This window comes from Varroa destructor, unplaced genomic scaffold (genome assembly GCF_002443255.2).
Source record: "Varroa destructor unplaced genomic scaffold, Vdes_3.0 BEIS01000001.1, whole genome shotgun sequence".
Classification (NCBI taxonomy): Eukaryota; Metazoa; Arthropoda; class Arachnida; order Mesostigmata; family Varroidae; genus Varroa; species Varroa destructor.
In genome coordinates this window covers 20,147,433-20,173,718 of record NW_019211454.1, presented here as the reverse complement: position 1 = coordinate 20,173,718, position 26,286 = coordinate 20,147,433, and the positions used below count along the sequence as shown (strand labels likewise).

Below are 26,286 nucleotides of genomic sequence, written 5' to 3'. Positions count from 1 at the left end.
TTTTTATTTAGTCTATTTATGACTCTGTGTCAGCGAGCGTTATCTTAGCACAATTATTCTATAATTCTGTTTTACAATCGGTTACCCCGCTATCATAAATGTTTTAATTACCTCGTTACTATATTTCACTGAATTTGTCAGTGTGCTACGTTTGTTCGTTCATCCATTAAGAGCAATCATTAGGATTGGTCTTAAAGTTACCAGTATGGTTTAGCTCGAAAAAATAAAAAAGTTGCTACTCTGAATCTTTCACAAAGGAAAAATTCCCAAGAAAAAGGTCAATTTTCCCAGGTTAGCCTTCAAGTATAAAAACGCTTAAAAATGTTTATACAATCAAAGGTAATGAACCATATATATACCGAGATGGTCCAGGTTTGCTCAACAAATTCGCAAGTCAACTAAATCAGCATCATATCCTCATACAGGGACAGAGAAGTGACTCCGAGGAAAACTGCTCGCGCACTTGAATATCGAACTGAGATGCTTCATGCTCTATCAAGTATGGACCGCTTCGGTGAGTATCGTAATTTTATGGCCAAGTCATGAGAAATGCGAAAATATTTTAATTTTCCTTGCAAATTAAATGTCACGCTCTTCTGTGCCTTGTTTGAAAGAACAAACAACTTTACGGTATATAAACGTGACAAATACTCTAAGATTATTTTTTAAAAAAGTTTTTCAAAATTAACGTCAAGCTTTATAAGGACCAAAACCTCATTTCTTAGGGAAAAAGTATTCATTAAATCGGCTTCGCGCAGATCATACCACGATCAAGCTATACTCTAATTGCTATTAGAGGATTAATAATTTTTCATGTTGCACACGTTCATCATATCGCTGAACAGATGATAGAATTCAATGCCTACCAATCCTGTTATAGCAATATACCCATCCATGCCGAATATTAGGTTTTTGTTTAGGCCCTTCGGCAATTCAGTCGTCGCTGTCAAATTAAGGAAAACGATAAGTTCACTTGGGGCGTCTCTTGTTCTTAACTCATGATAAACACGCTATGCTTCCGTGTTCAGGACGTGTGATACCTTGAAAAACACCCTCTTCAACGAACATTGGAATTTCAACCGCCAGATACAGCAACATACGGTTATGGGTCGATTTGACGCAAATTTAAGGACAGCAGGCTTCAGCCTGTCGAGTGCCACCACATTTGCTAGCTCTGTTTTTCCCAAATTATTAGAAATCTGTAAACAGCAGTTGGCGCAATCATTGAACTAAAAAAATTAAAAGCCGTTACCAGAAATCGCTTCTGCGACCCCTTTTATAGTGTTCGTCGGGATTATTATCTCCTAACGTCGTTAATCGATATGGTTGACTTTCATGTAATAATCATTGTCCGGCCGAATTTAATGAACTTGATGATTTTAGCAGTAGGAGTGATTTCCTTTTTGCAAACACTCCTCTTTCTCGTAAACTCGATACTCTCAGTATTGGTTTATTTCAAGACCTACTTCCATGACACAGTTGTTCAAAGTTGCTAGTACTTAGCCCAAATAGAATCTGCTCGTACTATAGATTACGATGTCGCCGGCATATTTGATTATTCTTGATTAACGCCGCATTTTACTGCTGGATACGTGAAAGGAAGTCGCTAGTAAAGGAAAAAACAATGGACTTAAGCCGTCACCTCAAGAGAATCCCGTCTCCGAGACAAAAATATATTTTGTCTCAATGACACTACCGTCTAGTGTAATAAGGTTTTCAAATATAGCTTTCAACGGAATTAGTATTTTAATTTTTTCCTTATTTCGTTCACAAATTATAACCGTCGCTTGTTTTGCCCATCACACATCCGAAACGACACACTCTGCCATGCAGACGGCGAAGTGTCCAACATAGTCTTCCTGATATCCCCATCGAATATTTTGTCGGGCTCACGAGCTTTTCATTCGGGCAGTCCGGAGATACTTTTCACTACCTGAGATATCGTAAACTCGCTTTGAAAACCTTCAATCGAGTCGGAAGTCGTCTGACTACGGTGACGGGCGGATATTCAGCAGCTCGACTCGGATCATCTTGCTCGTAGTTAGAATGTTTCGAAAGTAAACTTCGAAGTCTTTCTGTTGGACTGGACAGCTTGTCGTCGCAGCTTTTGAAAATTGGACCCAAAAGCAAATAGTATTGCAGTAACTTAGACCCACGCTTCTTTCCAAAGTCGACTTGAAGCGCTTGAGACAATGTTTGTATATTTCTTTAACCTGAAAGCAATCAGTATATCTGTATTATTCGAATTCTTTTACTTGCTGTGGGGTATATTTCACCTGAAAACTCCATCGCGGGGATCGCTTAGAGGCCGGACACCTCACAGCAGGATATGATTCGGCTCCTGGATTCTATGTGTAAAGGAAAATAACGCTGGTTGCTGTTTGAAATTTGCTTGGATCTAACTTTCGACTATCAATGCGACATTCATGAAGGCAATCTTGCAGGGCTTTGAGGGAAACTTCTACACACATGAAAACGTGCGGGGTCAGTCGCGAGCCTTTGCGACGTGGGCTTTCCGTGCTAAGATATAGCATTTTCTCATAGTGATGTTAGCCGCAAACACATTACTGATAAATGCATAAGCTATATAAATCTTTAGGTTTTCAGCAATATGACAACATTGAAAGCCGATTTTCTGTAGGATCTTCCAGAATGTAGCTATTAGACCAGTGCTCGTTCTGCCGATTATGGTAGTGAAGCCGCACGCCACTACCGTGGGCATATCTCTCACAAATCAATAGTCTTGTAACAACTTTCCACCGTTTCTTTCGATTTTTCTATGTTGAGACATTGAACATACAGGCTCTCCTTCATTCTTCGATAAGCACACGATTATTTTCAGTAATCTCTTTCTTCAATGGATTTAGACTTTCGTTGTAATAAATTGGTACCACTAACACGATCGATCTCACTAATACAATTACTGACGCATGAGGCCGCATAGAATTTTGGCAGCGGCGTTACTTAGCGTCGGCATCTCCGCGAGAGGCTGCAGCTGCGTCAGGAGTATAGAACTCACTACAAATCCCCAGTTTTATTGGAAGGCTGTAAACGAAAAGACAAGATTATATCCTTGAATGTCAAATTTGTACTCGAAAGTAGTTCCAAATGTTGAGCGAAACAAACCTTAAAATAACCTCAAGCTACAGATACCGTGTGTAAACTAATCACTATAATCATTTCCCATAAATACCACAAGATATATACAAATTTAAGCTTTACCCCGTTCAGCAAATACGATCATCGCTTGTGGGGCAACAATGCCTTGTAGATGAGTGCCATATTTACCAAAAATATATATTAGAAAGGTTCCATTGTTTTATAACTGGCAAAAAAAATTGCCAAATGAGTCTGTGATACCCGCACCTATGTTTAGCGTTGAATATAATATATCAAGTGCATATATTTGGTACTGTTAAGTTCGTAGTTGAATGAACTTCCAATTGATGGTACAAACAACAATATGAAACAAATAAAAATATGCTTAATTAGCACAAATATATGACATTTTGGATCACTGAGTCATTTTCCTTTTTGGTTGTATGGCAATTGGCAGGGCTTGATTTAGCTTTGAACGCTGTTTCCCCTGATCCTGTGAACCAATGACACAGATCCTATGAAATCACGATAAACTCACACAGGTTTGTGATTCAGCATAGTTCTTACCTTTAAAATGTTTTCAGCCGCCGTTCAAACTGATTACTAAGATTTTAATACACATTTTTAAATAAATGATCGGATAAAATATTTGATAGATAACTATTTTCATTTCGAGAGTCAAAATTTTGCAGACGAATTGCGTGAGTCATTGGATAAATCCGTGATCATTCGGTTATGACTTACAACTGATAGTTCATGCATACTTCTGCCAACTCAAGCGAATGTTAAATTTCCTAATAATCGTTTATAAGATTTGTTACGGAGGCGCGAATGAACCTACCGATATGCATGTGCATATGAGTCTACTTAACTAAAGAGACCCCGTTCTGAAGTCGACGTAGATGCCGGAGGAAGATGCGCGTCGAAGATAGGATTCGTTCAACTAATAGTATGGGGGGCGGGGGGTGGCTTGCCTGAACAAGTGTGATTGCATCCTGTCTCGACTTGGGCGTGCAGCTTTTTGGCGACAGAGTACGTATCGATGCTAAAAGGATCTATGGTCTTACAAAGGGATAAAGTACAGAGGGATCGAGGCTTAAAAATAAGAAGGTCGGGATAAGGTAGTGCAGTTGAAAGGTTAGCCGAGCCGAGCAGAGCCGAAAAGAATAGGCCGAGCACGTCGAAGAAGAGAGTAAGAGAAGGTGGAGCTTTTAATCAAGGAATCGAGGCTGGCAGGGTTAGACTTTTCGAGTTTTGTCATAAGCAAGACCCCTTCCGGGGTGTTTGTCCCCTTGGAGCCAACAAGCAAAGCGCCCTGTGTTTGCTAGACAGTTCAGCCAGTGCAAGGCCGTTGCTAAAGAGCTGCCTCACTCTGTCTACCAGCAACAATGACGCACATTGCATGCACCCTCCTCCCCTGCTGTCTGCTCAATTAGGACAAGAAATTAGGATGCCCTCAGTGTTCGATTTAAAGCGACTCAATCAAGTTCCTTCATGTCCTCCTACGAAATGAACCTTCGCAACTAATACTATATTTTCCGCTTCCGATCTGCTTCGAAAACCCTTGCAGAAGCTCAGACTCACTAATTACTCTAGCGAATACCCAGCCACCAAACTCCTAATTCGCCACCGCTCACTGCGACGTTCCATTGGCACAATCCCAATCAGTAGCTATATAATACGCTTATAATAGAAAAAAATATACATGCCGAACTGGTATGAGGTTGCTTGGCCTGAACATAACAGCTCAAGCGATGCTTCGATAAATAAATGCCGAAATCTAATCTAACATACAATTCTTGTTCTCAATGCTCCATGTAGGATTCCAAACACACTTTATCGTTTATAGTATCAGTGTGTATTCTATTTAGGCAGGTTTCGCCTAGGGTTAAATTGTGCTGACACGTCGCTAAAGCGTTTGGCTGAATCGCCTCAGCCAGTGACTCAAATACTCTTTTCCAAAAAAAGCGAATCCTTATTCTTGTTGTAGCTCAGCCGCATGTTGTTACCGAACAAATGGTGGCGCTTTAATCTATATATATATATATATATATATATATACATTAGTATTACCAAAAAAGTATTGGCAGTTTTTAGCAAGGAGTCTTAATCATGCCCTATGTAAGTCGTGTCGAATCGACGTTAGTGTCCTTTAAAATAAGAGATTTGACGGTAGTAGATGTGTTAAAACTGTTGGAATGCCTCAATTCAGAAATAGAGCGCCTCGAAAGTGGGTTGAGTATTATGTCCGTCGCATAGGCTGGATCTTGTACTTTCGAACTTGTCTCAGTCCCTGTAGAACTCTTTTCAATGGTGTTTACCTCTGTATCGCCATTAGGCTCCCAGTACGAAACAAAGCGTATTTATGCCTGAATTCAAACGTATCCTAGGATTCACAGGCAAATACGTTACCTACTAATCTACTACTATTATGGGGTTCATCTAATTTAAATGGAGGTGCGGATAAATCCATTTTTATAGTGATGAAATTACCAAACAATTTTAGAAGATTAACCAGTCTTCAGCTACTAATCTTAGGGCACCTTCAATTTAATAATAATAGTGCTTTAACGTTGGCTTAAGAACGGCCAGCAATTATATATATATATATATATATATATATATATATATATATAATTTATCACCATATACGACACGCTCGTTCAATACAACATTAAATAGGTATTAGTCATTTCAATGTTTGCACAAGATCGTTACTGGAAGTCATAAAGTAATCAACTGTCAACGAAATTGTGTGAAGACCACAATTTTCTTTAGAGGGCAAGAAGCTTTTATCACCTAGAGTGCAAACAATACAATCATGGAGCAGTATGTCGTCGAAAGCGTGTAATTCCCGCTCGGCTTACTACGCCGTACGTGATGTTGCTTCATTAAATCTCAGACACATACCTACAGACACATAGTGACAAAGTCGCACATTAGCCACGCCTCTCGCTATATTTATCGTGTCGTTGTTAAAATGGGTGGGTTGCCCGAATTTTCCACTGCCGGTATGACGCTTTCCACAGAAATTTTCTACGAAGTATCGTCATCGTAAGTCAAACCGTAAAGCACTCTTTCATACGGCTTTTCGGCTTTCTCTGATCTTTCTTTTTTGTCTTTTTCTTTTTCTTTAAAGGCTTTTTGCCTTTTGTTCTTTTCCGTGGTGGTGTATTCCGTTCTAGTTTGCGAAACTGTTCTGTACTCGCCAAGCATTTATTGACATAATAAGCACCTGGATGTTCTTCACTTACGTCAGGCGGCTGCGGAGGGCCTGGTGGCTCCGAACTCGCTTCAACGTAATCGCCCTTCTTCATCACGTTAGTGTCAAGCATTTCCATCTGAAGCGAGCGGACAATAGCTAATCGAGTACGACATGATGGAAGTATGCATTTCGGTGTCGAATGGAAACCACGTACCAGCAGTGTGTACAATCGGGCCAAATGCTGTGCACATGGATCCGGAATCCTCATTGAACACATTAGGTCGGATAGCTGGTTTAAAACCTCATCGTCTGAGGTTATCACACATATTACGTTGTGTTGTCGAATAGTAGGAAGATTCTGTCGGATTGCTCGACAATGAAATAACTCTACATTGTCTAGAACAAGCACTGCGGAGCGTAGTTCTGCAAATCGATTAAATATGAGGTTCAACTCGACAATATCTCGTGTATCTACGTACACCGACACCCGAGCGATCTTTTGCAGGACGAAACGAATTAGCATTGTTTTGCCTTGGCCGCTATTACCTATTATCAAGACGCCGTTTCTTGTTTTTAGCGCATATTCCAGTAGCTTATCAGCATCGTCCAAGTCTAGCGGGGAGAGACAGTGTTTTGTAGAGCTGATACCAGGAATAAGCTCCCACGAGAAGATAGACCGACGAAGGGCCCGTCGATGTTCGGCTTCGGGTGCCAATTTAGGACGAGAACACTTCTGTAGCTCAATTTGAACAAATTGGGCGGCTTCATTCAAGAGTCGCAGTGCCCGATTATTGTTTTCCAATACGGTCGGAATTTGGTCGACTCTTTTGACGAACACATCTCTTGAAAGGGAGGTTATTTGTAATATCAGCGACTTTAACGTTTCCTCAAGCTTTTCTTTCTGTTTAGAAGTAGTTGCACTTTGTCGTTTGTTCAGCATGACCACGACTGCTTTGTCAGTCTTCATCTAATTTTGAATGAAATCAGGCCAACGGGGAATTTGGTGCAAGTACTTAGGGCACCGGCAGCTTGCCTCTTGCTTTTTTTGGGTAGACGTCTACCTTCGCCGTGAAAGGAAACTGAATTTGCCTACACATATAAATAGTCTCTCGTTTTAATTTTGCTTGAAATCGAAATGAACACGATCATAATCGACCGTAGTCTGCAACGAGGCGTGTCAAGATCTGCTGCTCAAAATAGTATACGAGTGACATTTGTAATAGAACTTAAAGGAACGTTTGGTAAAGATAGGGGAAATAGGTTAAACATACTTGATTGCACAGAGAACTTCGTAGGTCCCGCTTCTATCAGATAATTGGCGACTATACCGCCAGCGCTACGTTGGTTGAATATATTAACTATTCTCTAAGCAGATTTGGTTAGTGGGTGCAATTACATATTACCAAATAAGAAACAAGTGAATACCAACACTCATATAATTCGGCACAATTTTTCGTTCTTTGACTGTAAAAGCATCGTAATATGCCAAAATGGCCTACTGCAAACCATCGGTTTGGAAATACGTATCGGATCAGCTGTGCGATCCGGCTCGTATTGGCACAATAAAATCAATCAATTCTATTAAAATTGCGGTTATATTAACAACGTAAGCCTATTGCAGCACTGGCCTCTTCAAGAGTGCGTTGTATCAACATTCATTTACTACGACTTCGGGTTGCCTCACTTCAGCAACCATCTCGAAAATACTCAGTACGTATAAAAAAGATTCAGCGTATATAATACGTAACATAAATTCTAGGCCGGTTAGGTCCGTATATATAAATCAAAATGCTTGCTTTGTCAAAAAACTAACGGACCTTAATAGGGTACTGCTACCGTTAGACAGTGGACCTATGTTACCCAACAAAGTGCAAAGGCAAATGTGTTTTATTCTGCTTAAAAGTAAAAATCCTATTATTTACGCATGATATTGTAATTGATGTTACCGTATCCTCCTAACCAAATATGAAAAACCTATGCGGATCGATGATCTTACCATGTTTAGGCTAAGGTGTATAAGTGGGACAAGCTAATTATAGGAATATCCGTCGTAAAAACGCACACTGAGCTTGCACAAAAAGGGGTTTGCCTCGTATGAGTAGCAAGGTATTCTTGGATAAAAAAAAAATAACGTCTTATTAGAAACTGCGATTTAGGCGATAATCGCAGAAATTGAAGTCTTCACTGTGATGTAATATTCTAATCAAAATATAGGATAAACACAATCAACATGAAACTTTCTATACTTTAAACTTGTTAGGACCTCCTACAACAAGAGAAGACAACGTTAAATGCTTGTCATATGTATACAGTCTAGCGTTATTCTCGTCCACCTGGTTCAATGATATTTTACTTTAAAATAAAGAATTTTATTATATATATATATATATATATATATATATATATACTCACGGGTCGAAAGAAAGAACATTCTCAATAGAAACAAGCGTAAATGTTCTTTATTTTAGAGATATGAGATAATGTGCAGACGGCAATGTAGAACGCAAAACTCTATTGAGGTCGTAGTGTTAGCAGCTTTGGCTTTTTAGACGACTATGTTTTTTATGTTCCCAAACTGTTTCAAGCGAAACATGGGGCCTATACAATTTCCTAACTTTTGGCGCTACATTGGCGAAATCAAGTACTTCTTAGTATAATGTTTTTTAACTTTAGCGTTTACCTTTTTGTTATCTACCCATATAAGATTCCCCTTGATTAGGCAGTGAAAATGGCTTTCGGGTATATCTTAACTCAAATATTAAACTAGATTTACTTAAACCATTTTTTGTGTTATCAATTTTCGATTATATCACGCTTGTCTGTACGTGTTTATACATAGCACTATTTTTTTTCTTAATACAAATAACGCTGTTTTCTAACACGCGGTTCAAGTCTATTCCCTGTTTTCGCAGATATACGCGTACACACACAGAGAAAGCCAAAAGTCTGCAAACGCGGAGCTCCTTTTCCACACCTATTATAGTTGTGCAACACATAGCAGCATAGTCCCTATATAGTTCATACAATATATTATAAGGCCAAAAGAGGTAGTATTTATGTAAAATGTAAGCAAGAAGAGTATTATCTAATTTTAGAATAAGCCAGGTACATGTCGCTAGTATTCGAATTTATGGCTTTTATTATTTATACATTTTTGCAGTCTGACGTATGTGTCGAATTTATTTCCAACAAATATCTGGCCCAAAAGAAGTACTGCATATGAATACTATGAAGTTTTCAACGCATGTTTGATTTAGTAACTTTGCAGTTTCTTCGCGGGTTTGTATGTCTGCCATACTTGGGCATCACAAGTAGATTTAGAGGCTCCGAACGTATCGCATAGATTTGCCCCTTCGGTATGCAACTTTAACGCCTTCAGTCGTTCAGTATTACATGACGATCTGCTTGATCATTGATTAAAACCACGTTCAAATAACCGGTATACAAAGCTAATAAAAAATGATAATAGAGAGTAGTTAGACTAGATGACCAGCACGCAACGTCTCTTTTGTGACCGTTTTCACACGACACAATTCGGATGCAGCACTTTAGTCATACTGAAGTCGGATCTAATCGTTCTGAGTGCTAAGTTGCGTCGGTCAGCGTCCGAGTCTCCGCCGAGCTAATGTCGAATCCGATCACTGCGGCGGATTAACATTACATTATAAGTTGGAAAGAAGTTTCCCCTATAAAAGTATGTGTTTAATAAGCTTCACTGTTACGCGGATCTTCCCAGAATGATGTTCTATTGACACGGAGACAATCAGCTTAACCAGTTTCCACTAAAGGGTCTACTAAAAGCAAGCAACTAGGCGAACGCCTAACCAGGTTTTGCCTTGTATCTAATTTAATAATCAGATTCAGTGATATTGCATTCAACCTAATGTAAGCTATAAAGTAAACCACTAGCGATCCCGTTGCACTTACCCGTCCCACTTAACTCGTTAGCTTTTCGCAGTTATTTCAGTAGCCTCTTCTGACACGCTCGCTAAGGGACTTTGACACTTCATGCTATGTAAACTTTTTTATGACACGATCACTGGCCTTTTTTACTGATGGTTGATTTATTCTGTTTATGGAACGCGCCTGAATACTTTGGTCGGCGGACAACACTTGATTAAATACGTGAATCGAATCGTTTGACGGACGTTACTGTTGATAGAGTCAGCTGATCCATATATTTTCCTTCTAAGATGTCCCAAGGCTTAACGTTTTTTAAATATTTTTTTACACAGATCATATAAAATAAATATTAACCCAAGTTCCGGGATTTCAACAAAACCTGCGTACTTTCATCCTTGTTTTTTTTTTTTTCTAGTAAATAGCTACAGGTTTTACTGATATAAAAAACACTTAATGATGAGTTTGTGTTTTTTTTAGTTGATGTATTGACTCTGTAGTTGAGACATCACATACGTTTAGCGATCTTCTAAATATTCTTGCAATTTCTTTTTAATAAATAGTTACATATATTATACTGAACACAAATATTTGATATGTCTATTCTATTGCTGGGATATCACTAGAAGCTAGATACATTTTAGCTTTTTTTTTTTTTTTTTTTTTTTTTTTTGATAATAAATACCTACATGTATCATTTCGACATTGTGGCAAATTCCTGTGAAAAGAAATCAGGGAAGATTTAGATCAATAACAAATCACGCTCCAGACAGCCACAAAAGGTGCTGGAAGTCAGCTATCTAAAGTAATGCCTAAGGTTTAAGTACTGTACATAAAAATGGGGTAATATATAGTCCCCGTGGGGCAACGCATTTGTCCGCTAGTCTCCGGGACACGTGGCGGTCGAGGTTCGAATCCGGGTGTAGACACATTTCGTTTCGTGATGGCAGTCAGCCGTCTAATATGACGCTTAACGACAGCGCCGGGCTTGAATATCGAAAAATCTAGGAGTGCCGCGAGAAACGGTTTTTTTAGGAAAATGTCGCGCCGCAGACCCAAGACCTCTCGGCACACCTAGGAGTGACCCAAATGCCTGTTGTTAATAGTTGGCATACACTATGTAAAGGAAAGAAAGTGAGTCCATTATTTGAGGACTACAATAACGGTTAGTGAACAAAAATACATGGACAAAGCAAGGATATATGCATATATTGATAACGAGATAGCGGTCTATAGGGACGAATGAAAGTTTCATAAGGGAAATTTGGCTAGCATACTAGCCTTAGCGATATCTTAAGTTTAGGCTCTTTTCTGTCTCGTTCCCTGTTCGAAGCAAATCTCTAATTATCATATTTTATCCCTTTATTTCTGGACCTAGCCATCCAGATCAGGTGCTCCTTCTCATACTTTTCTAGCAAGATAACGAACATAACTAACTACGTAAATTGTACTTGTGTCTTCCTCACGTGCCAAGCAACGAGCGATAAGAACGGTAACACAGTGATAATAATACGCTGATTGATACAGTTATTGTGATAACACGATGTTTTATTCTTGCACGATTGATTGCACCTTATAATCACATCAGTATTAATAATAAATAATATAATATAATAACTATATAAATGCACTATGAGCTGGTAGACATGTAAGAAAAGTACAAAATGCGCTGTCATATTTTCTGTAGAGATATGTGCACACATTAATTCTCGATCAATATCACATGGCGTGGTCCGGTAACCACCCCACAGTGTCTAGAAACAACACTGAATAGTCATGTTGTTACTATCTTTCTAGTGATGTATTTATAATGTGTTACATTAATGGTATTAGCAACATAGTGTGTTGTTTGTAGTTCTTTATATCGTTGTTATTATAATAATGATCCATACAGGTTAGTTTAATAGTTTTTCATCCATAAGGCCATGTGCGACCCTGGTCAGAATCACCAGCAATAACTACAGTGCTATTGTTAACTCAGAATTAGAGATAAACATTGATGTAGCGGGCCGAAATCCTTAGTCAGTTACAACTGAAGATGGGTCAACGTTGGGTCAGATCTCAATTCACTGCAACTCCATTAAAATGAAGTAGAGTCCTCGAAGACGAACGGCTACAATAACGAGCTTTCATCGTAAATGTATTGCTTTTCATTTAAAAATACGTCATTGATTGGAACAATAGGACATAAAAAAAACGCATGTGTTACCGATAAACCCGCTGAACTGACCTGTTACGCCCTGTTGTAATTATTCAGTTCAAACAATTCTAGTGAAATTCTGCCTTTTCAATAGACTTCTCAACAATAAACTATGCTAATATCAATGCAGTCATGTATCATTACAGAGAGCAAGCTAGTCATCAAATTTAGAGCATCACTTAGCCTCAACTCCCCGTGAGCGCTCGGAGCTACGTCAGGTTGGACCTTATGACCTGGTAGGCGCAAAAGGTCCAACAAATTATAGATGTATGTATACATGAACGCTATAAAGGCCTATTGGATCAAATTATGTTCAATGTCGTTCGTCAATTGTCCATCAATAAGCAGCAAACAAACAAACAAATTTACTGTCGTAAAGCCGATTGGCTTTTCTCCATGCTTTATGATGGCTCATGTATACTTCTTAATACTAATTCATTAGATTTGGTATTCCGATTGTTGTATCATAGGGTTTGATAGTTTCGTCATGTTCATAATATCCTTTTTTCCCATAGAATACACACCCTGCTGTTATTATTTATATTGCAAAAAATATGGCGCTGTGTTGCTTTTAGTAGCACATACGGGCTTCGGCTTTCCGAAATGAACATTGGGTTGCAACCAATTAATTATCAGTTCCAATCGCTAAAGCACAGACTACGTAAGGCTAATTGGTCCTGGCTGTAGGCGTTTTAAACGACTCCGGATTTGAAAGCCTAACAAATAAACCTTTTCGAACTTACAGAGAAAATCGTATCGTGCAACTTGTGTAAATGTAATACATATGCAGTTCCAGCGAATCGATAGGTGTGAAAATCACCTGCCTAGTCTAGTCTAGTCTAGTCTAGTCTAGTCTAGTCACGGTTATTTGACAGGCCCAACAACATTCTAGACGTAAGGTAGGGCTTATTCCAGACGCCTGGCAGACGATCCAGTAAACAGCCGAGTCGCAGACCCGGCCGAGTTTGTGTCTCCTGCCGCCGCTGTTGCCATGCCTCGTGCCGTCGTGCTTATTTTTGGCATTGTAGTAGTTACGGCTCGGCAAGTGCTATAGAAGGCGGCAAAGGGGCGCATCCCTATTCGCTCTCTTTGATCCACTTAAGGAGGTCAGGCGTGAAGTAGGTTATAATGACATCAGTGCCTGCACGCCGGAACGAAGTCATGCTTTCAAGAACGGCGCTGCGTAACTCTAATGCCCCGCTTCGCGCCGCATGGTACAACATCGCAAATTCGCCTGACACCTAATGAAAAGTTGAACTGGCTTTGTCAATAATGTCCTCTTGCTCAAACTATAGCTGATATAAGGTCTCACGTCCGCCAATTTGTCATAAAACTACATTTAAAAACAAGTAACGTAGCGACTGGTATGTTTGGGAAAGGAGACCAGTGGCCGCTAGTGACCACTAATAATAATCAGAGAGTCATTAAACGTGCATTGTTTTTGCAACGGTTTACAAGGACAGTTACATCTTGTGTTCTACTAGAATACTAATAAACACAGGCCTATTTACCGTAGGCAACCAATTGTTTTTATCCTTTCAACCTTTTATGAGTTTAGTCTTCGGTTACGTTTAGCAAAAAAGAAAAGAGGCAACTAATACTTAGTGAAAGTGCTTAAGAACTGTACATTCCTTCTACCCAAGCGTACTTTACAAGTTGATCTTTTTGTACGTAAAACTACCGGGGGACCACAATACTATTCGGAAACGACCATAGAAACTCAACGTTTTTGTTGCAAAGAAAAATCATTCGTGAACGTGATAGGCTTCAGTGAACTGAACATATTTACTGATTGGACCATAAGACCGTTAAAAATTAATCTGTGTAGTTTTGACAGACACCACTTGGAAATACACGCGAGTACATATTAGCCATTGTTTTCATTGGCAATCAATTGTTGCAGGTGGGGACGAGTTAGTGCGTTTGTTCAAAGTCAGCTGAGTAAAAATTAATGAAGAGTTTATGTCCAAGAATACTAGAGTTAAAATTTAATTTCGTCTAAGTGCAGCTTAGCAAACAATAGTATCCCTTTCATTCATTGTGTATCCATCAAATTCACACTGCGAATAGCGAGTTCAGAGTGAAACAATTTTTTGTTACTACCCGCCTTGATTCCGATACAAGCTAAGTGATTGTTAGAATTCTAAAAGTAAATGGATTCTGACTCGAATGTTGAAGCTTGTCATGAAAATTCGTGAAATTCATGAAACATCGTGGCGATTACCTACGACCAATCCACGAACCCTCAAAAAAGGATCGTACTGGAACGTCAATGTATGCTAGCGTTAAATTCAAACGGTAACGACCTCGGGCGTACATCATGCGAATTCTTATAGTCTTACTATTGCACAGGATATCGGTTAAACCTGCCTATGAGCCCTATGAGGTGTCTATGCCAGTGGAGAGAACGAATTCGGCCTTTTATTCGACGTGAGTATTCTGTAGTTACCATAATCAAAAATAGTTGATAGCTAGAGATAGGGGAGGTTAAGCTCACAAAATAACCCGGCCTCGTAAAGCTATAAGCCCTGGCACACATTACAGTTCGGCACTTCATTATTGAGGAATTTATCCGTACGCTCCTTATTCTTTTCAACATTAGTGAACTGCTTTATCGGGTGTGAACTCAAGGAAATCACTATCGTCTTCAATAATTCACTTGTTGAAACGCCCAAAACCATACTTTATTTTTTACCAATTTTCTGTAATGTGCCAAACTATGGGTCCAAGCTAAAAGACAATTTTCCCTTAGCATGGTACAAAGGAAAGGTATGTTACTATACAAGGAACTTCGTTTAAACGATCCGTTACGTATAAGTTAAATGTAAGTTTAACTGATAGTCGATAGACAAGAAGAAAGCTGCCCTTAGATTGCGACGATAATAGACATTTTCATCAGCAGTCTTATTTTTGATGGTAGAATAACAGACGTGATACAGTATTCGAATAATATTTGAGCACTTATTACCACCATTCAGTCTTTGCTAACTGACTTCAAATGGAGCCTCTTCTGCGATCACACAAGCTTCTAAAAGATGCTTGTCGAGAACGATTCCTATTGGGAAAAAATGCTTTATTTGCTGACCTTAATCATCCAATAAGGACTGACCTCGAGCTTTGAAATAACCTGTATAGCATCCGACGAAAGATAACGGAAGTATGCAACCAGTTTATTAATCTATACAAAATTATCCCTTTTATCTACGTAGAGGCTGTTACCTGATATGCAAACATAGGATAGTGGGGAAACTTGTCCTTGAGCTGACGAATTAGGTCTAGGTATGGCATACCGGGTTTAACCATAATCATATCGGCACCTGCAAAGTAACATAAAGATAGGACACAGCCGTCGTTAATCGACATGCGATTCAATGTTTGACGCTAAAACAATAGCATTTTTACTAGAGCTGATGAAGTCTTTGAAACTTTATTATTAAATGTACGATTCCTCTCTTCATTCGTAAGTGATAAAAAAATTAGGTCAATTGTTAGTGCGGGACCTGAAAAGTGTCATAGGGGCCAAAAGAATTGCGTCTCGAACTCATGCGGGATAACTTTAACAACCACTGCCATTTGTATCTAGTATTGTCGTGGACAAACATAATTTAACCTTGCCTACAGTAATTATTTGGTAGCTTCATTTGCTCGATGTACTCAGGACATATACAGATCGTAGTCATGTTTTTCAAGCGTTTCCGGGCGTGTAAGTCCTTCCCGACTCCCTCAAATGCGAGTAGTGTTTTTTTTTTCGGATGGGGAGCTGGCTCAGGAACGTTTTGGGACCCTGAGTGAAGAGCTATAGGCGTAAGCGAATCCATTACCCTACATATCGGCTACCCATAATTTTTACTACTCGATGTCGGCATAGAGACAGCATCTTTAGCTATCCATAGCAGTTTTACGTAGAACCTTGGCACTGGAATTCTGTGTTGCTTAATGCCTGGCTAAACTTTCAAAAAAGACATCCCTGTGCTTTTCACACAGATTTCAAAAAAAGCCAGCCTTGATTTCTTCACAGAACGCTTGATGCCAGATACAAATTGGTTGTCTATACCCATTATTTTTTTGCCAATTTACCTGCTATTCGCACTGACTTCGAATGGTCAACCGTGTTGTGGTGAATCCAATTTATCTTTATCTGTATGTAAATAAAGAAGGCGTCAAACCAAATCCTGTTCACAACACGGTAAGACCGGAACGTTTATTGAGGCGACAGTGTACTTCCGTCTCCCTCAGATAGAAGCAGTAAGTAGTTACTCAAGGTCAGGGAGCAACGAAAGTGTGAATTCAGTCACCCCACACTATCATGGCCAATACCTAAAGCTTGATGTCTGTAAACGGAACTTACACGGGGTAACTTTCAGATAAGCGACTGCTTAAACCAGCCTAACACGTGTTCGAATATATATATATGTATATATATATGTACATATATTGAGTTCGGCACTTATTACGATCAAACGACGTTCCCCACCTTAAGAAAGTACCAAGAATGTCTTCTTATCTGAGTTAGGATTTCATAAGCGCATAGGATTCAACAAGGATCCACAATGACATAAATGGCAGATGAAATGAAAAATGAGGACCAAGGTTAGTACTTTAGACGCACTAAATCCGCCATACGCGTCTCAATTTCACGTTGTAAAAACTCGGCAAGCAATAGCAATCAATGTGATATTATATTTACACTTATTTTTAATAATTTTATTGTTAACAACGTAAAAAGAGACTTTTCTTAGGTAGAACAAACAATTCACATTGACTGCTATGGAGAACGCTGGTAGTGTACCGCATTGAGAAACTGGCCGTGGAAAAGAGCTGGAACTTTTATGAAGCTTCAACTCAGTGATACCATAATACTGTGATCGGCATTAGTCAACAAGAACACCCCATATTGACTATGCTTGATCGAACGCTCTTTCTAGTCTTTATAGAAAGCTGTCAACGACAGTACCATCATTTACAGTAATAATAGCTAAGGCTAAATGTTTACGTGGTTATGACACTTGACATAACTTCGTTTTTAGCTTTTAACTGCTGTAAAAAATTACATAATGGTTCATCAGAAAGTAGGTAATCAAACTTAGCCATACATATTGGCATAGTCAATGCTGACGTATACAAGTTCTCTCGGATAGCAAGTACATATTTTTTACTGTAAAATACATACTGACCTATGAAGGTCTGTAAAAAAGCTATCAAAAATTATAGGAGCACGCCAAACCAGATCATGTACTTTATTCAGAAGGATCGTGAAGTTCAAGCGAATGAGCTTACCCTGTTCAATATCCCTTTGCACAGCCCGCATTGCTAATCCATTGGCTCCAGGTGGCAATTGGTAGCTCTTACGGTCGCCCAAAGCTGGCGCACTTTTCGCCGCGTCCCGGAATGGTCCATAAAAACAGGAAGCAAACTTTGCCGAGTAGCTAAGCACCGACACCGTGTTACCCAGCTGAGCCTTGAATAAGGCGTCCTTTATCGCTAGAATACGGCCATCCTGAAAGCATTAAAGAGTAGCGGTCATCTTATATCGATCAGTATCCTATAACTGGTAACCACTAGCACAGGGAAGAAATATTCAGGTTCATAAGTCGAGTGAAGCCTGCGTATCTGTTCACATTGATTTACACGAGCACGTATAAACAAACAACTTGTATTAATCGTTTATGAAACACATATTTTGCACTAGAATATATATCTACTTACAAAAGGCGTTTACTGTAAATGAATTGCATGAAAAATATGGAGGGCTTTATACCTGATTCCGTCTTGGAAAAGCTATCACAGAAAGACCGGATCGTAATGTGTGCTGATCAAAATGCAACTTGAATGAATGGATTATTTTTAAATATCCAATAAACCAAATTTAGTAGGTAAACGAGAATATCTGAAGGAGCGGCCACTACTTTTGGACCAAGCGTCCTTTTTTGGAGAATAGCTTGTGAAAAATATACATTGAAAAAGTGGCAAGCTAACGTCGTACTGCTGTTGGCGAAATTCACCTGCCTTTCAGTTTCTTACCATCATATCGCTGGGAGCCACGACGTGTGCTCCAGCCCTCGCAAAGCTTAGCGCCATTTGAGCTAACCTCTGATCAGATTTCTCCATGTCGATAACACCTGTCTGTTGAGACAAGATTCCGCAGTGTCCATGCGACGTATAAGCGCAAAGGCACACATCGCAAGCGACCACCAGATCAGGAAAACTTGACCGAATAACGCGAATTGCACCATGAACTGGATTTCGGTCAGGATCTGAACTGAGCGACGCCTCTGTGTCCTTCCCCTCAAAGCCCACGACACCAAACAGCAGAACCGATTTGAGGCCTAATTCATAGACAGGGCGGATCGCATCCGCTATTCTGGAACGAGATGAGTTTGTCATAACTTTAGTAGGTTTTTATCTGTATGTGGCTTGCAGAACAAGCGTAATAAGTGAACTTATTCTTAGATCTACGTAATTAAATCAGCTACACAATAAATACAAGGCACGACCATTCGAGCTGGGTATGGTGCAGGCGAAAGCTATGTGAGAAACTTTAATGAATAAATAATGAAATACGTGCATATTCGCGTGTATGGCTGCAAAGCCAGTGAACACTGGTTCAACCACTGTTGTACGGTGTGCATCGTTTACCTTGTCGATTAAGTGCAATTTCCAAATTGGAGTCGTAAAATCATGAGATCCTTTGGGTAACGCAAAAAAGCTAGTGCTACATTTGTGAGGTAAAACGTTTTCAGAGAAAACAAGCCTTATTTAGGATAAGAGTCCATTCTCAAAAAGGAACAGGTACAGGAGAGAAAGTAAAGAAGACCAAATGAAAACGAAAATCGCAGCTTAACTGCCTTGGAAAAACAACGAGGTGGAACGTGACGAGAGGCCATTCAAAGGGTGTTTAACAGCAGCACAAAGAATTAAATTAAAAAAAAAAAGAAAATCCAAAATAACTAAAAAAAGATGAAAAAATAATATAATAAAAATTGAATGAGCATTAACAGTTTTGTAGAAGAACAAAGAGTATGCATTAGGTGACTATTGAATGCGAACAGATCTGATAGAATACTAAATGCATTTTCTTTTGAAAAAGCAAATGCAATAAAATTTAAGCCATCCGGGCGTTCGCACAAAATGGGCACATAGCTATAGACTGGCCAATAGTAATGTGCGAGAGTTTTTTTAAAGCTTAGGTCTAGAAGATTTGCATATAGTAAATAGTACAATTGGTGAGGACCAAATTACCTTCAAGTATATGGTCGGTGTGCTCGTAGAAAAGGTTTGATATTTAAGGCATGAGGGCGTAAAAGAGGGCCTACAGTTTTGAAAAAAGTCAGATGACAGTTGAACTATGGGTGGTCAATTCGTCATCGTATCTGCCGCTCGCGTAGAGTGATCATTATTTCTCTCTCGTTGTGTTTATAGGCTCATACAAAAAATTCGCATCCTCCTTCTGCCAAACGGGATATACTTGCCCTACCTATTTTTGATTTTCTTCCTACGTGCAACAAGGTAGCTCATATAAATAGTTTTCTCCTTAAGCCTTACAAATCATAAGTATAAGGTTTGCCCGGAAAAGCAAATGTTACATGTTAACATTTAACATAAGTTAACCATTAAGTTGCCCTATACTCTATAATGGCTGCAAATATCAACTAAATAACATATTTGTTTGATTCGCTAAAAAATTACTTCGTTAGCTATAAGGATAGCACACCAGCAAGTAACGTAGACACGTCAATAGAGAATGGATTCTAGAAAAATGACGGACCAGTTATTGTCGTGTGTCCAAGTTTCTCATCGTAAGCTTCTCTCACCTTCATTATCTCAAAAATTAAGGATGCGATAAAAATAATTGGATGTCCTTAATATATGACAATAGGTAAGGTACTTTTAAGAGTAGGAGATACAGTAAGGTGTAGTTGCAAATTCTAAACCTTTAAGGGCTCACATTCAGAAAGCAGCAACAGACCCTGCTAGTAACCGAAAACTTCGATAACAATTCCGTGAATTCTGATGGTGTTCAGTCATCATCTATTGATGCTCGGTTTACACGTACTGGTGGAGCGTTGTTAAGGCTCAGATATGTGGCCGAACTTTTAGTCACGGAACCACACCCAAACAGTCTTCATACCCAAAACTTTTAAAGCCAGCCTGAATATGCAATATTCACTTTGATCATTTGCCCAAATGCGGCTGTAAAAGGGACAGCTCATAAAACTCACCGTTTAAGTGTCAATTGCCGTAAAAAAGGTTTCCTAGGAACTAAGCGATAAAATGTTAGTGTAATTCTCAAATATGTGGCCCTCTGATTTTCGCTGATTGGAGTGGAATTTTATTAAAAACGGAACAGCAGCAATACTATGTAGGATTCGCTTCCAAGAGACGTTTTGTGTTACGCAAGCACTATTGTTCCATGCTTACTTACCATAGAAAAATCCTCTAAAAACTTTTATTTTATAATGGAGTCGTGAAAGCCAGTTTAAATGTCGTCGGAAATTTACTACTGTGTATACAAGTCAAAAGTACCTGCAGCAAAAGATTAACGAATTACAGGATATCACTAAATTTCTCTTGGTTACTGAACTCAAGATCTCGCTCTTGCTAGGTCGATTTTTTTCTAAGGTAGAAGCTTAGATTTGTGTTTAGACTTGCAGAAAGCATAAAGTTCTATAAAATATCCGTTTATGTACCCATAAGTTGGTATTGTTGTCCGCGCGTATATGCTTTATACACTCATTCTTCGTTAAAATATAGGTATTTAATCCATATAGCTATTATGTGTAGTAAAAATAAACTCACGATTTAGTAAAATTACAGCACAATTTGCCCTTTGCCCTCGGTGAAAGTCGATACCTTCGTGTATGTGTCTATTTGTGAGTTTATGTAAGAGCGTAAGCAGGCTGCTCGTGTTAACTAGCTGCCCGAATTCGTAACCTGCCTCGACTTTTATACTGCGTTAGAAGTCAGTGCTAAATAATTTCGGCCGGATTTTATGTTCCTTCACGGAAGCCATGCATTGCGTGGGGCACAACCGAAAACCTGAATCGTAAAAACGATCTGCTTGGTACGCAACGGTGATCTTCTGTACGACCTTTCCACTGAAATGAGACCACCTGGTTCTTAAGCAAGTGTATAGAGAGCGCCAGGTGGGGTAGCCACACAACTTCACGTGTAGAACTCGAACGACTCTATTTCCTTTAACAGTCAAAGTATAAAATGCATAACTACATGAATCAAAGTAAGCTCTTGGGCCACATGCGCACACGGCTGGATATTGCGATTGTCGTTAAAGCCCAAAAGCCATTAATCTAGCAGATAATTACATAGTCAGTAACGCATTTGATGGCTACTCACTGGTCAACCTCAAACCGCTTGTTTGGAATGTTTACCTGGATGCGGAGCAGTGGCTTCACTCAATAATCGTCTTAGGATTTCGTCTCTCCCTCGGTCCATCAAACCATCACTACTTTCCCAGTTTATAAAGACTGCGGCACGACCGTCGCTATGCCACGGACTTGCGGGAGGACTGCAGGAAGGAGAAAAACCGGTTGGTCGCCCGTCGTTGGGTGAGGTAGTGCCAGAGTACTGGACTAACAAGCGAAAGAGCAAGTGAGACAGCGTCGGGCCGCCACAAGCAACGCCCAAACCGCAAGACCGAATCTCGCCAAGGCCATGCATGAGAATGCCTAGGCCTGTGAAGGTGAACATCTGTTAGTGTTCTATGTGCTGCCAGTATACTTGTACAGCTTATCACGCCGATAGTGAAGGACAATCATTGACCGCACTGGAATACTGAAAAGGACCAGATTGAAGCATACTGCCCTACAGCGTTTGCCTTGTAGAAAAGGAGAAGTGGGGGGAATTCGGTTCGTCTAGCGTCAGTTTGCGGCGAGAACACGTTGTCGCTTATGAGCTGGCTCATCGTTCGAGTGCATCACACTTTTAAGCGCAATTAAAGAGAAGCTAGTAGTAGCAAAAGGTGCTGCTCAAAACAACGCTTCTAATGCTCTGGGGATTGCCACAAGCAAGGCGGGGGCAAGTGGCTCGTGAGCCCTTCAAGACCCGACCGAGGAATTCAAAAAGACGCATGTCTACTAGACGGTGTAAAGATAAGCTCATTTATCTCCTTGTTAATAGGTTCCTGCAGGCTATCTACTTAATTACTCGCTTGTTTAGCTAACAAACACTTGTGCTCAGATCGCTAAGTCCGCAGCCATTTGGCCAGCCAATCTCGACTCGCTAGCGAAAAACGTTCCAGTCCACTCATTAAGCTCTTGACCCCCACTCTCTACAACTTGCTACTTATGATGACTCCGCATTCGTCTCACATAGAAAGTATCGTTCATTTTACGGATGACCTTTATTTTTAATGATCGCTCCGAATTACTCACAACAGATTCCGATTTACATTAAATATATCCAGATATAACTCACTAGCTACTTATCCAACCCTTCCTTTATATCACCAGGCCGGTCTAAAAAGAGTGAAAAATAAAGTAATATAATAAGTAACAACAACTAGTCATCTCATTTTCGGATTCTTTTATCACCGACATTTAGAACCTCTGATCATCCCTACTGTGAAACTTACAACTCAGATTATTCTGCTAAATGTTATGCCGACGCAATTGTTGAAAAAACGTTGCGCTTTACAATTACAATTTCAATTCGATGAAGAATAGACATGCTTCTACTCTGTGTCCACAAACTACATACAGTCGTGTGGCAACAAGAGCCCTTTATCCTGAAGGTCATGAAAACTACAACAGAGGTTCAATGAGACTAATTTAAATTTATCACAGGAACGAACACACAGGTATAAAAGCACAGTACGCCGATACGCAAGAGTGCATCTGACTCAGGCTTCTTAATAGAAGTCCTGTAAATCGAACAATTAAGAGTACAGAAGACTCCATTCACATTAGGGCAATCATCTTTAAACTATTAAAATTTAATTAAGTCGTTATTTGCAATCCTGTTAAGCGATCAATACATTTAGAATGCTTAATCTAAAATGTTTCAGGTTTCACGTCCGGCGTAGCCGTTACGCTTTCCCCCAGACAGCAGACTCCCAACACGAAACGAAATGTGTTTATGCCCGGGTTCGAATCTGGGCCACCACGTATTTTTACGCAGATACGTTACCCACTATGCTGTTACAGGGACAATACACAATCTAAGGCAGAGCAACGCGCTGTCGTCAACTAAAATAATGGAATCGAAACTTATGAATGCATTTCAGGGATCGGTTGAAATTATTACACGGAAGACACAGATAACGTTTTGTTCGACCACCGCAATGAGAGGCACGTACGTTAGAATTCGAGCAAAATTTATAAGTATTTAATGAAGATCAGGGAAGAATAGCAAGTGTTCATTATGTATCCTATAAATCACATTACTGGTATCGCTAACACCGATCAAAACGAAATAAACGAACAGGAAACCCAAGAAAAGGTGGAGCACCATCCCTTAAAAACAAGATGGAAAAACCTGGTGGCTTTAGCAGTCTAATTATGCGGATGATGTATGTATAGTTATGCCATTGACCGACTCATTGCCGGTACAGAATGAATGAACAAAAAGCTCTGTTGTAATTAGCTATTGTCGACACTCGATTTTATTGGAATCACCTCAGTGAGCAAAAACCCTCAAGCACAATGAATCAGGATATGCATGCACACTGTTCCGCATTCATCATTTATAAAGCATAACACGATCCGGACTTATAATTTGGCGGTCGATACAAAGCGGTAGGCGTCTGTTGGACAGTCTTGGAGTTGAAGACTACGATTCGATGGCTCTTTGTTATTTTCCACTTTACCAGAGCTTCTATGAAAAGCATAACATTGACTGTGGCTAGTATAGGGGCTAATGAGGACTATGACAAGAAGTATGTCTATTATTATTATATATGTATGTTAGAAGTGTCTATCAAAATAGATGATTCTTTCGCTACTGCCACGCTTAGGTACCTTACGCAAAACAACATATCAAGCACGAAATTGGGTTTATTTTTTACTGTAATGTAGTACAGAACATATGCTGGGCACCGAACAAGCCTCTGAATGCTTGTGATTAGATAGCCAGACCAAACTCATTGCCTGTTCCTACAGACCTTATAAGAGTCTGTAAATATCTGAAGTTAAAGTTTATTATGGAAAATTTCGTCTTCCAAGGAACAAATATTATTTGATCAGTAACTATGAGAACTATTAACAAATGACAACTTATCGCCTTATACTACATGTCGTCAGAACTTATACTGATAGTAAAAAGAAATACCAACTCTCTTTGGATCCAATATTTGATTCAAAAGGTTGAAGTTGACAGGAAAGTTATCTGAGTAACATAAGTTCAACGACTTCAGTTAAAATGCAAAAAGGAAATTCACCGCGTTAAGGCATTTGTCCCATACGCATCATAAAACGGTTGATTTAAAGTTTGTTTGCGATATTCACCTTGCGTTAGCCTTTTACGAGTTAACTTGCATCAACAATGAAAATTCCCCTAACTAAGCACATGCTGCTCCCCTCAGGTCGTCACTTTCAGGGGCTGCTATTTTCACTGGCAATAGTTCCCGCCACCACCGTAAACAATTACTTAATGCCTATAGCTGCAACTTAAAAGTGTCAAATTTTCGACAAAACTGTACTCTTTAAACAAGGCACGGGAAAGAAAATAGGTTAGACTAGTTTTTCGTCGAGTGTAATTCTGCTAGCCATCATATACTAAGTCTTCCATGTAGCGGCTTTCATTTTTTCACGGTCTATGCTATTCTACTAGAGTTGGCTTAATAATACAACCGCTAAATATATCCTTTTCTAGATCTAGAACCCTTTAACAACACTACCGCGTTAAAGAGCTTTTTACGTTATGCAGCGTGAGACCAGCGTCCTTGCGCGATAAACCTTGGCCGCAAATTTAACTAATATCAATTAATTAATTCAGATTAATTCAGCTTCGGCTAAATGCTAAACCCCCGATTTCGTAGTCATACATCCGGAACCCTCGGCCAGTACAATCTGTACCAACTTTTGAAAGCAATTTCTTAGAGATAGAATATTTCTCAGTTTTTAACTGTTCTGATTTACAAAATTATCGCAAAAAAACTGATGCGCGGTGCTCGTGTATCAACTAACAACTTTCAAGTGTCAAACCAAGCTTTTAAACTATAACAGTTTTTTCCACAGCCTTTACTCTATTTACTCTTTCTATTACTCCCCTGCTCAGTTTTTTCCTTCTTCATAAAAGGATACTCTCATCGTCGCTTCGTTGTCGGCGTCCGGCAGTTTTCTTAAGGGCTTACGAGCTCAGAGGAGCACATCGGATAACATAATGCGTGCGCGGAAAAGCAGTGAGGATTTTCTAACACTTGATCCTTTATTGAACCGATTTTTACCACATTCTGCCGTTATCGACGCCTACACACAGTCAAACGTAAAAACATATTTCTTGGGAAAAGCAATACTCACTACTGTTTAACCATCTAAGGATTTTCCAAGTCAATATTGCTTTTACAATAGTATTAGTAGACCAAGTAGAACCAACTTTGTGAGTTTTATCCTTTGACAAATTACGTTGAAATCGTGTATTTTTAAGGGCCTATCAATGGTTAAATCAAATATCGTGACGGATATATATACATATATATGTCGTCTAATATTAATGTCTATATGGCGGACATATAGATATTAACAGTTAGCTTTCTAATGACCCTAACATTTTCAAAAACATACTTCCGTGAAGATCCGTTGAGGTCTTTGATAAAAATTTCGATTGAATGTTGATACCTACGGAGGAAACCTACGGATGGCCCATGATATGGAAATCCATCATTTTAGAACAATAAGTGGTATATAATAGGCAACAACTTTAATGAAAC

General features: G+C 39.4%; 2 protein-coding genes and 1 long non-coding RNA gene across 11 annotated transcripts in view; 1 reads left to right on the top strand and 2 right to left on the bottom strand.

The window, feature by feature from the left end:
• Positions 1 to 430: 430 nt before the first annotated feature.
• On the top strand, positions 431 to 24,433 carry LOC147758358 (uncharacterized). Its single transcript, XR_015319531.1, has 2 exons — positions 431 to 514; positions 23,425 to 24,433. It is a non-coding gene; the product is annotated as an uncharacterized LOC147758358 (long non-coding RNA).
• LOC111252410 (uncharacterized) lies at positions 6,015 to 7,737 on the bottom strand. Its single transcript, XM_022810250.2, has 2 exons — positions 7,576 to 7,737; positions 6,015 to 7,393 (listed from the first exon to the last, which is right to left on the bottom strand). The coding sequence occupies exon 2, from the start codon at positions 7,269 to 7,271 to the stop codon at positions 6,159 to 6,161; it is 1,113 nt and encodes a 370-aa protein (XP_022665985.1). The 5' UTR covers positions 7,272 to 7,393; positions 7,576 to 7,737; the 3' UTR covers positions 6,015 to 6,158.
• Positions 9,413 to 26,286, bottom strand: part of Pbgs (Porphobilinogen synthase) — a 53,617-nt gene continuing 36,743 nt past the window's right edge. For 8 of the 9 annotated variants that reach the window (XM_086978066.1, XM_022807973.2, XM_086978067.1 and 5 more), the window contains 4 exons: positions 18,426 to 18,765; positions 17,682 to 17,901; positions 15,624 to 15,721; positions 9,413 to 11,278 (listed from right to left, as the gene is read on the bottom strand). In XM_086978066.1, coding sequence (XP_086834192.1) covers positions 11,024 to 11,278; positions 15,624 to 15,721; positions 17,682 to 17,901; positions 18,426 to 18,765 — 913 coding nt within the window. In that variant the 3' untranslated portion in view covers positions 9,413 to 11,023. Of the gene's footprint in view, positions 11,279 to 11,726; positions 13,646 to 15,623; positions 15,722 to 17,681; positions 17,902 to 18,425; positions 18,766 to 26,286 lie in introns of those variants that run through there. The other variant, XM_022807985.2, reaches the window with a different exon arrangement.